This window comes from Ascidia mentula, chromosome 5 (assembly GCF_947561715.1).
Source record: "Ascidia mentula chromosome 5, kaAscMent1.1, whole genome shotgun sequence".
NCBI classification, from domain to species: Eukaryota; Metazoa; Chordata; class Ascidiacea; order Phlebobranchia; family Ascidiidae; genus Ascidia; species Ascidia mentula.
Window position 1 is genome coordinate 7,610,522 of NC_138570.1, and position 11,784 is coordinate 7,622,305.

The 11,784-nt window shown below is 41.0% G+C and overlaps 1 protein-coding gene across 2 annotated transcripts; it reads left to right on the forward strand.

Annotated features, from left to right (window-relative positions):
* Positions 1-2,772: 2,772 nt before the first annotated feature.
* Positions 2,773-9,323, forward strand: LOC145902697 (G-protein coupled receptor 84-like). 2 transcript variants are annotated; one of them, XM_082990774.1, is made up of 10 exons: positions 2,773-3,468; positions 6,191-6,297; positions 6,566-6,779; positions 6,937-7,069; positions 7,259-7,424; positions 7,522-7,664; positions 7,955-8,024; positions 8,161-8,209; positions 8,332-8,543; positions 8,950-9,323. In XM_082990774.1, the coding sequence occupies exons 1-10, from the start codon at positions 2,812-2,814 to the stop codon at positions 9,062-9,064; spliced, it is 1,866 nt and encodes a 621-aa protein (XP_082846900.1). In that variant the 5' UTR covers positions 2,773-2,811; the 3' UTR covers positions 9,065-9,323. The 2 variants fall into 2 exon arrangements, with proteins under 2 accessions (XP_082846900.1, XP_082846901.1); XM_082990775.1 differs by having other exon boundaries at positions 7,537-7,664.
* The last annotated feature ends 2,461 nt before the right edge of the window (positions 9,324-11,784 follow it).

Genomic DNA, 11,784 nt, shown 5'->3' on the forward strand with positions numbered 1-11,784 from the left:
AACCTGTCGGGAGGAGCAAATGCCATTGCGATCTGTAATTGCTGATGCCGCGCCCCTCGTAAAGCCTTGCGGTCACACAGGAGTTGTGGTGGGAGGGTGTCCTTGCACGCAAGTATCGTTTTAAAACCTGGCATAATTCCAGAACTATTCCTTGTAAGCAATGATTGGATTAGCTGACACGAAGGCAGTGTTACGTGGCCCCCTGTGTCGCCAAACTAATATCGACTTAATGACCGATTACTTATTTTAACTTCGTTGTGCCTATAATTATTAGATGTTGGTGGATTGCGCCCAGCGACAGGACATTTAAGTAATCAAAGAATCCATATCAACTCTGATAGAAATGGACAAATAAAGTAGTGCAACAAAATAAACTACTCTGGCAAATGCCTCCAAAAAAACTTCCATGAGAGAAATGCAAATTATATGTCAAATCTATTCTTAATTGTTTTACTGACATTTCAGGTCAAGTGATCGAGGTTGCAGTCCGTGTATCCTGTTTTTAGCTGTCGTTTCATAAAGTTTTAAATCAGGACAAGTCGTGTGATTTGTCACTGCGCTGATTTGTGACAATTTTTTAGTATTTCACCCAGTTCGATTATTGCATGCACTTAACTGAATAATTTTTTTACATGGAGGTTACTGACACTTTGACAAATCGCGTTTAAATTTTGTTTCTTTTTTTAAAAAAAATCAGCGCAGTGACAAACAACAAAACGGTAACTGGTACGAGGAAATGCCTGAAGCCGAACGCGGTTTCAAGAGCGTATAAAGTTGTTTATGCGATAACACAAATCTCGCCAGTCGATTTTACAGAAAGTGAAGAACTAGCACAAAATTAACTTCATTGACGTATTTTTTTTAATCTATAAATATCGAGTCGAGTTACTACAAAAAATATAATACTTAGGTGATCCGTAAGGTGATAGTAGCAGGAAATTGTTTAGCAATTACCACGTTCACATGGGATCTCATTGATCGCATTTAACCGATGTACTCGCCTTGTTTCGTGTTTCGTCTGAAGTCATTTATCGAAGATACTGACGGGATGTGTTCGAGCTACCGCCATAATGCAAAAGTTGCAACCTTTAGACCAGGCGAAAAGGGCAGCAGTCGTGTATAAGAGTAATGCAAAGGTCCGAACTGTATCAGTTGGAACTACAAGTCGGCTGCATACCCGCCCTGGAGCCAACATGTTACAAAACACATGCATTGCCGAAAGTAATATTATCGAGTAGTGCTGCAGGAAACTTTAAATGCCTTTTACCCGCACTAGTCGTTTATCAGGGAATATTTGTTAAGAAGTTTATTCAAGTCGAAGCATGAAACCGGCAGATATTGCCACAGATATAGAACAGAAAAAAAATAGTTTCGACGTACTGTATAGGTCTATGTGTACAAATGGACGTGTGTCAAGTTATACTAAAAAAATGATTTTTATGAAACAGCAAAATGTAGCGGAATTGCCACTCAGTTATAGCATCGTTTCGACCAATACTTTCCCAACGACTTTGCAAATATTTGACGCTAGTAAGAAATTTGAATGCGCAGAAATACAATATTGGGTGAGTATTATATCCGCAGATTAAACGCTTCTGTTAAGTTCGTCCAAAAATACCGCGCAATTAATTGCTTGTTTCCGTTTCCTTGTGAGAATATTTTTGAACTTCGTTTTGATTTTCACCTTTCTCATACGCTATGAGGTGTGAAATTTCAAAACTGTTGTAAGAAGCGGAGAGGAATGCAATCGAGGAAGTAATTCACAGCAGCAGTTTTGGAACGTTTTTGGCCACGCATGCCAGAGCCATGGAATTTTTCGTGCAAATATTTTATTGGTTCCTAGTTGATTGCGTTTCAAGCGTTGTGTTGGAATTGTGTCACAGCGATTATTTTCTTGCGCTAAGTTGTCATTAGAATTCACATGTATTTTTGCCGATCTATCTCGTCAAACGGGCTCACTTTACGAATTAATTGCCAATATACGGAGGCAGATGAAATTTCAAGCGGTCGACCGCCTTTGGGTTAATCGGTTTTGTAAAATCGATCCTACAAAGTGAGGGAGAAAATGCGCTTAAATGCATTATCCACGAGACCCCAAGTGTGGTATTGTCACTTTACGGCATTTACGTTCTCAAAACAAAATCCCGCACTTTCGCCAATGGGAACAATCAAACCTGTTTTCCCCGCATGGCTTTGTTTATTTTGATTTACGATTGAAAATATTTGCGATAACGGGCAGGAATCGATCTATTCGACGTCATTATTACGTGATTTGAGGTTCATGAGATGGGTTCTGTGGGAGCTACGAGTGAGTGGTTAAGTGCGATTTTGTCGTTATTGATTATATGCCGGGTCACCAGCTGAAATTCTCCCCAATTTAGCGGCTTTAAAATATCCTTGATTCACAACAGTTTAAAGGTTTCTTTCTGATGCAAGCTATAAGGTGATTAACTACGACAGCCTGAGCAAGTTTTGTGTTTTATGGTCCTTCATTATATTTTAGCACATTTGACAGATTGGACCAAATCGGGCCCCGCACTTTACCTTGAAGACCAAAAACTGTAAATTACCTAAATTTTGGGTTCGTTAATTGTGTCTTTTTTTAGTGAAATATTGGATCCACATTCATTTGTTAACCCGGACCCCGCATTTCGTACAATCGTAAATTTTAGACCAATAACCACAGGCATTGTCGAGTATAATGACGTAACAGTATACGGAAAGTCAACAATGGTAAAGATTCTCAATTTACAAGGAAGTGGTGAAGAGCCATCGGCTCTGCTCACAACCAGTTCCAGATATGGAACCCCGATGACGTCACTGCTGCGAAAGGAAGGCTTGTCACGTGACCAGGAGGGCTTAAATAACGAGACCACAAGCGGGGGCTCGGCAGCGTTTTCCAGCGCAGCCAGTATCCGGCCGCACGACTTCGCATTCTCGGCATTCGCAACCAGCAATTATTCCTCTCACGGATTCTGGAGGAATTCAAGCGTAAATTCGTCTGTTGCTACCGCTGGTAGCGTGCGAAAGGAAGAGGCGCTCACCCGGTTTGATAACGGTGCTGGTTCCGCAGCATTTGATATAGGGGCTGTGGACTTATTCGGAGACAGTCACAGGACGTTCTACGCCACTGCCACCGACGTGATTGACTACTTACCTGCAAACGGTACATCAGCGTACAGCAGTATGGAGGACGTGGTTGCAAACGCCACAACTGTGCAACCGTTCACGAGTTTCAGCAACGCTAGCACTGAGTTGGACAAGTCGGCCTTGCGAGCGCTCGGCATCACAATCGGGTTTATCAACATGTTCGTGGGATCGAGTGGCAATCTTCTCACAATCTTGGCCATCATGTGGAACAAGAAACTCCGTACCACCTTCCACATCTTCATCGCCAACCTCTGCGTCATCGACTTTCTCACCTCGGCAGCTATGATGCCGTTCAACATCACCGCCTACTGGACAAAGGTACAAGATAATGATATTTACTCCAAATTAGTGCTGTTTAAGAAAGTGACAGTACGGGACAGGTGGGACTGTTAAATTATACCGCCGATTTTCCATTAGATCGGTGTCCGAAATATCCTAAAATCGCATTTATGCGTATTAAAACAGCGATGGAAAGCTATTTTGTTAGACCATATTCCAGAGAAATTGAAAACATTGCTATTTTTCAAAGGCTATTGATTTAGATGATTAAGCTTTTTGCAGCGGCCCAAATATTAATTTTGCATGTAGAAATAACAGTCTGGTTTCAATTATCGGATAAAAAGTCGAAACAGCGTTATCCGGGTCGCTTAAATTTCATTCCGGACCTCTCTCAAAACCATTGTCGTAAGCCATAGCTGTTCTCTTTCTTTGAAACCTTCGAAGGTGTAGATGGTTTCGAACTTACACATCAATAATTTAATCAGAAAACCGTGAATACCGTGATTCTTACGACGTTTGGGTTACCTGAAGTTCAGTAAAAGTGGCAAATTTCACTGTTACGAGAGCACGAAACCGCGTTGACTTATAGGAAATGGCGACGCTGCTAATTACAAGGCACATGCAAATTGCCGTTATTACCTTAACCTAGCGTATGTCTAAAACATTTAGGCCGTAATACCTGCGACCTTGGCGCTTATCAAAAACACGCCGCATGACGGCTATCCCGAAACCCTATTCCTGGCAATTAAGAAAATTGCGGTAAGTATTGAACTTTTACTTGTTCGCATGACTGCACACAATAGTGGAGCATCTAGAGGTTGGCCCTGTGATCTGATTATCTATCTACGAACAATGGCACCACCGTTGATTCAAAACAGAAGAATAGTCAATGTTTTTACCACATGGAGGGGAGTTGCTCCTCGACTGTATTCAGGGCATTGTCTAGCAATGTAATACTAGAACAATACCCTTAGAGAACTCCGGATTTTGCAATAGTCTGCAATGGCGAAATCGTTAACTTGTGTTCAAGATTATTGTCCGGCTGTAAACATTTAGATGATTTCGTCATTCAAGCTGCGTCACCGAGACGGTATGTACCGTGCGTATATACGACATGGCGTAGTGGTGATGAATGATTGCTGAAATAAAGACGATGCGATGATTGTACAATGCCCGTTAGCTCACATGTTGTGTTCGTTAGGTTTACATTTAAAACGGCGAGAACTTTCAGGGGCCATAGTAAAAGTATCGCCTTTCATAGTTAGGATTTCTTTACGAATAATGTGGCATTCGGAGAAAAATCGCCTTACTTTGGCAGATTATGTATTCCATAAAATTTAGTGGCACCTCTTGAAATGAGCAATATTTGCTTAGATTAGACCTTGAATTTCAAGCCTTTTGTTATCGATTTACCACACTCAATTGGTGCAAATATTAAGGCGACTTTCAAAAAATGTCTTAGACCTCGGCCATTGTGTTGGTTTTGGCGGAAACATATTACGTTTGTCGCGCCCGTACCAAAGCCCAATGGATTTAGGCGTCTAAGTGCTTGCCTGAGACAAGCTCCTATTATCTATCAGTGAACCTCTTGCGTAATGTCACAAAGGTTTGTGAAAAGATATAAAAGCTGCCGTTGAAGTTTGTTTTGGTGGTGGTTACTGATATTGGGGACACAGTCAGTGCTCCAACCACCTGCAATTCTCCGTATTTGTATTGAATGTAAAGAAATGTTATTATTAAGTGACAACCTTTCATCCCGCTGCACATTGACAGCCACAACATACACAAGTGAAATGTAAACCCTCAGTCACCAAGACGGCCCCGCGATCTCACTTCTTGGGGGGTTGTCATCTTGCGGAAAACAGAGTCACAGAGTGCGAATACGTGTTGATCAAATAATTTTTGGTAACCTTTACTCATAGTTGACGTAAATTGGTCTGGTTAAGGCAACAAACCCCACATCGATAAAAGAACATGTAATTTGGAAATCAATGCACCGCATGCAGGTCAATACTAATTGGTTATACGGAGAGAGAGCAGAGAATACGTTCTAACGATGTTGTTGAATTTTTTGCCCTTTGCCAAAAACTTCATGGGTTTATTCTGCTCCCCTCCTTACTGTGGTTTAGTTTCGCTGTCAGCCATGATTTTTACGTAACTGTGTTGGGGGTTGATTTATTTATCATTTCTATGCTGATTGAAACACGTCTTTGTGACGGCCGAGCCAAAAGTTGGTGTTGTGAATCCTGACGTTACATGACAGACCCCGCATACGCGCATTCTCTTGACGTAAGTTGCATGCGTGAGTGTAATGACCGCTAACCGCACAAACATCAATCACAGCATAATGTAGCTGTAAAATTAGGAACAAACTGTTCAGCATTTAATAGCAACGCTCTTGCATATAGTGGGATAGTGGGCTTAACTCGCTGTAAACTGAAATGCAGCAAGATCAATGCAGATTAAATGCTAAACCTGGGGGACAATAACGCAATGATTACAAAAATTCCCGGCGTGCACCACAATGTAAATTAGGTTTTTGATCTCAGACGATCATTGGGCTTATTCCATTAGTTAACCCCACGCATCTGCAACGTCGTTGGCTATTAAATCTAATTTTGCTAGTTGGCTTATGTTTCTTCCACTTAATCTTAATTTCCCAAAGGATAACCGTCATTTCAGTGCATCGGTTGCACTGGAACCGGTTGGGAACAGAAGTCACCGACCTCCTAATTCCTCATTACCGGTTGTTGTTGCGCAGGCTTGGCCATTCGGCGAAGATTCGTTCACGTGTTCATTCATGGCCTTCAGCTACTACTGCTGCGGTTACACGTCCATAGTATGCTTGCTCGTTATCACTGTCAACAGGTAATACATTGTACCGCGGTATACATAGACGTCGTGCTTAGATGTATAATAGGATATTTTTTGACTTATTTTACAATTAAATTATTATTTTACGATCACTGTTTGTTGCTTTACTGCAAGAAAACGTGTATATTTACTAAAAACGCACTTAGTTATGACATTTAAGCCAATTCTTTAGCCAAGACACAACTATCCACAAGTTGGCAAAAACATTAGTCACCTTTTTCCAATTAGTTCAAAAATTCAATAAGTCTGTAACAATGCTTAGGTTTGTCGGCATCGTATACCCGGAACACTACGACGATCTTTTCACCCGAGGTCGCATCATCCTGGCAATAATTATCTCTTGGATCTTTGCTCCGGCCTTCCTCTTTCCCATATTCTTCTTCGCGTCGAACCGCGGTTACGGATGGTACCAAGCTCTCACGCTATGCGTATTCAGGACCGATCGCTACAACCCGGCCGAGCAGAACTACATGCAGGTAAGTGTATTATGTTTATGTCGGTCGGTGTCCCGGAACACTGCTAACTCCTGACTTTTAATGGTTAAAAAATTGTATTGAGGATTTGATATAAAATTTAATTCCTATGGCCCCGATCGAGTGACGAATTTTGGACAAACTGCTGTTTTATTTTCAGTTTATTCGAGTCCTCTTCCAATTTCTTCCTCTCATCATTATGGGCGTTTTGTACGTTAAAATCTTCCTGACGTCGCAAAGAGCGGGCAAAGCCGTGTTGAGAATGTCGAAGAAGAGCTTAAACAGTAGTGGAGGTATGGAAACCAGTAGATCATAAATGCCTTTACAGGTAAAGATTCCTAACCTGACAGACTGCATACACTTAAAATGACTACGATTTAGAGAATTCAATAGAACATCTATGTATACGTTTTTATCTCTGCATTGATCCGTACACCATCTGCAATAAACAACCAAAATCATACACAGTTGGCTTTTGGCAGGTGATGCACGAAAGTCAGGCAGCAACAGAGGTGGCATAAAATTTCCAACATACAAGTCGAAAGGTCGGGTGGCAAGCAACCCAAGTGAAAGTGAGACAAAAATAAGCGAAGACGATTCGGTAATGAAGTCGATTGACCAAGAAAACGAGACATCTCGCATGAACACGTAAGTGATATGACGTCAAACAATTACTTTGCCATTGCTTGTAAACGTGCTTTGGCATTTGGCGATGCAGGAAATTCGCCTGGTATGTTATATGTAGTAATTTTACAAGCAGAGCACGCGAAGATGACAGCAAACCTGACATATCAGCTGTATATGTACCGGCATCTCCAACATCAGAAGCAGCACCTGAATCGTCATCAGTCTTTTCGCACAGAAAAAAACAGTGGCAAAAGAAAAGGGGTGAATATTTTTCTGCACCTGATTCCATTTTCCTTTAGCACAAGACACATTAGTATTCAATGCGCCCTGATTTGTCCACCTTTAAAACGGTATATGGTTCCTGCGTACTGGCAATTGTACACCCTTTGTAAAAGCGTTTTACGTTTTATTGCGCAAATCATCACAACTACTTTCATGTCATATAACTGCTTATTCTCTGGAAACTGCTTGTCCTTCAGTTTTTCAACTATGTATCTCTTGATAGTTTTCAAACCTAGCTTTCCCGGTTAATTTACATATACCTACTTTAGTTTTTTCGAACTCCCAAGTGAAACGGATGACTCCAAGCAGTTCATCGTCCACCAACAGACACCCCCACAAGTAATTTTACTTACAATTAAAATCAGTTTAAAACAGTTTCTATCTATTTATTTAAACTTGCAACAACACAATATTTATTCAGAATATGTTTGCATTTGTCCACAGAGGTGTAAAAAATGTCAAAATGTTTCAACAGGTTTAAACGACAATATACTGCGACCGAAAAAGAAGCACGAAAACGAAGGGTAAATACACACTCTCAAACGCACATTTTTACTGAAAAAGTTGGGTTTAAATCTCTTTCAAAGTTTCAGTTAAACTATCAAATCTTTGTAGTAACAGCATTCTCTTCTAACGTAACGTTCAGAGCATGGATCGGAAACTTCTGCGCATCAGCGTTACGATCTGCATCACTTTCATGATCCTCTTTCTTCCAAGTGTGATCGTCAACCTCATCCCTAAATCAGTTGGCATTGATCCTCGAGTCCACATGTTCGCCAGCGTCATGACGTGGTTCAATTCGTGCGTGAATCCGATCATATATTGCTTCATGAACGCAAGGATGCGCTCGCAATACAAGTACGTCGAACTTGTTGTGTAAATGTGCTCGAAATGTATTACGCATGTCTATTTGTCATTTTTTGTCAAGTATAGACAGTACAGCGTGTCAATTTTCTACCTTGCATCAGATTACATTCGTATCATTTCAGGCAAAACACTTTATTCTGGGCATTGGGTCATGAAGTTATACTGTACACAATAGAACACACAAACTTTGCGATCATAACTGAACACGTTAGGTGTAAAAACACCAGTGTACACATACAATACCAGAAAAAAAGGATTGGGCACAGATACACTTGATCGCCAGAAAAATCAAATAACGATACATAACTGTGTGTTGTGTACCAATTAAATTAGTTTGTGATGTTTATTTTATGCGCCTATTTCAAACATTTATTTTACACATCGCGTTTTATTTTAGGTTATTACTTATGAAGGCGTGGAACTCCGTGTGTTGGTGCGTGCCGTTTAACACCAGACGCACGTGGGCGCAAGAAACCTACAACTCTAGTTTCAGATCGTCCAGACACACTTAACTTATGTCAGTTGTTTGTTACTTTTGCCTGGCATAACGCCTTTATTCATTTGCACAATCGCCTCTTTACGTGTTGTCGGCAAACTTTACTAAGCATGTCGTCGAAATTGTTATTTACAAGTTGCGGATTCCATTGGTTCAGGCATTTCTTCGTTTCGGTGCACTGTTTCTTCATTGCTTGTTTTTGTAAATCTATCACTTTGTCGTTTCGCGTCATGGATGTTGCCGTGAAATAAATAACGCATGAAGTTATCATTGTATTTGGTGCTTTATTGTAGTATCTTTGAAAGAAGATGGTGATGGTTGTGAACTTATACGCTCGGATCAATAGTAAGTAGCTGCGCGGGGTTAATGGCAGCATCGGCCATCGTGGTTGGGTTTTGGCAACGTTCGAATTGGGTTTGAACAATGGTGAGATGATGAGTTAATATACTGCTATTTTTGCTGCCAGGCATACTATTTGATAAGAATTGTTCTTCTGGCATTTAAGTTTCTAAAGTTTTATTCGAACCAACGTTTCGTCTGCCATCCGGCGAGACTTCTTCAGGGTTATTATTTTTGCTGCCAGGCATACTAATTGATAAGAATAAAACATTAGCAACTTAAATGCCAGAAGAACAGTTCTTATCAATGATGAGGTAATGTTTGCAGAGAATTTATTTTTATGTTGTTGACGTTTTCTGAATCGTCAGAGGTAGTTTTCGTCTTGGCATTGTTTATTTGGCGTTATACACCATGCAAAAACTGTATGTAATTTCCACCTCAATAGCCTTTGAATGGGTAATTTTGTTGCGTCACTGGAGATGGTATTGCGAGTTTAAAACACACCCAAGGGTCAGGGGCCAACAGAAGTCTTGCACAAGATGCTTTTTACCCTCACAACATTCATAACGCTTCTTTACCTTTGTATGTTTTAGGCGTACACGAAATTGCCGACTTGTTTTTTGCCTTCGGTTTAAAGAAACGCTTCAGGCTCTATGCTGAAACCACAGAATCTTTGTATCCAAAACCTGTCCGGTGACAACAACACATTCGGCGTAAACGGGAATAGGAGCGATAAACTCGTTGCCGAATACATTATGGCGATGTCGTGTGGGTGGCAGAGTCCCTTGTACAAATAAATCTACCCCAATAAACTTAATACAATGCCCCGAAAATGCCCCATGCACACAAAGCTGTTTGAATATGAATGAATCGAAAACAGGAACTCTTGCTCTTAAAACTGTGCCTAATTGCGTGGGAGCCGTTTTTATTTCGCTTTGACATGAGTTGGTTTTTCAACAGTTGGTTTGTGAAACGGAGTGGGATGATTTTGTAGTAATCTCATGCCTTTGCAACTGTGCTAATCCGCATACAACTCTGTTAGCGGCGTCAGCAGTTTGCCGGAAACTAACTATTAATTCAGTATTGTTGGCGCCTATGCTCAACTAACCATTTGTTCATTGTTGCGGAAAACTAACCGCGCTTGCCAGAAATTTTCGACTTCACATCTGTGTGTATCTCCAGCAAACATCGTAGAAGTGAACAGCACCAGTGACGATTTTATTACGAAAATAAGCAGGTGTGACTTTGCGCAATACAGATGACGTACTGGCGAACACCCCTCTTTCGCAATATTTTCGGTGTAACGTGTTCAACCGCCATTTGACTTTTTAGTAAGGGCGCTTCAGGTCGAAACTGAACACGTGCTTCCTCCCATTGTTAAGCCTTAAACTGCTGCGCTCATATACTTCCAAGACATTTTGCATTGAGCTTAAGGTAGTTGCCTAACGACAAAACACAATTTACATTGCTGGGCATCACGCCCGAAACTTCAACATTGCATTTGTTTTCACGTTGGTAACACGATTTTTCGTTCTCTCTCTCTTACAACCAACATTTGTTGGTCTTGGCCTCACGTTCCGAAGAGCAAACAGCTTTAGGCCGTCGGTAAACGTTTTAGACGTAATATGCAAGTCACTCTAAAGTCAGTGCCTTGATAAAAAAAATTAAAAATTCTTGAATCAAACGGGAGTTTGTTTTGAGTGTTGCAGTTGCAGATAATTAACAACAGATTAGGAGAAGTAGCTTCCATAACACAAATTCGATGCAGGTTGCGAATTTCGCAACAACGGTTAGCGATTTGTAAATTGCGAAATTCGCCGCTTCGTAAGTCCGCCTTTCACAATCCGGCCGACGCCGGCACAACGTTCTTCAATAATTGAGTAGACGATATTGCGAAACCAGTTGCCGACAGAACAGCGAGGAGGGGCGGACCGGAGCAAACCGCGTAGTTTCTTTATTCTCCCCCTTCTGGTAGAGAGAAGCCTTTTTCTGTTCCGTTCTCGTCAGCTGATCGCTGTTAGTGGTGATGCAACTCAGCTGGTCGAATAACAAAGGCACATGTTCCATCCTGAACAGAGGCTAACGTACATATAAGAGCTGGAACGAAGCACTAGGTGTTTTGCAGTTTAGGCCAGTTTAGATGTGTTCAGGTTTTTAGAGGTTCACGATTAAGTGATTTGCCATGAAACCTAAAAGGTTTTACAAAACAACTTGAGTTTTTAATCGTATTTCCAGCGCCAACACATTGGCTTTGGGTGCAATGTGAGGTTTCGAGAACACGTACGATTTTACTGGTGTCACGATAGTTTATAAACTGTTAAAGTCGTATATGGTACAGATGTTCCCCTGTTTTGTTTACTTTTACTACGGTTGTTTGGACGAACTCGTTGTTACTCA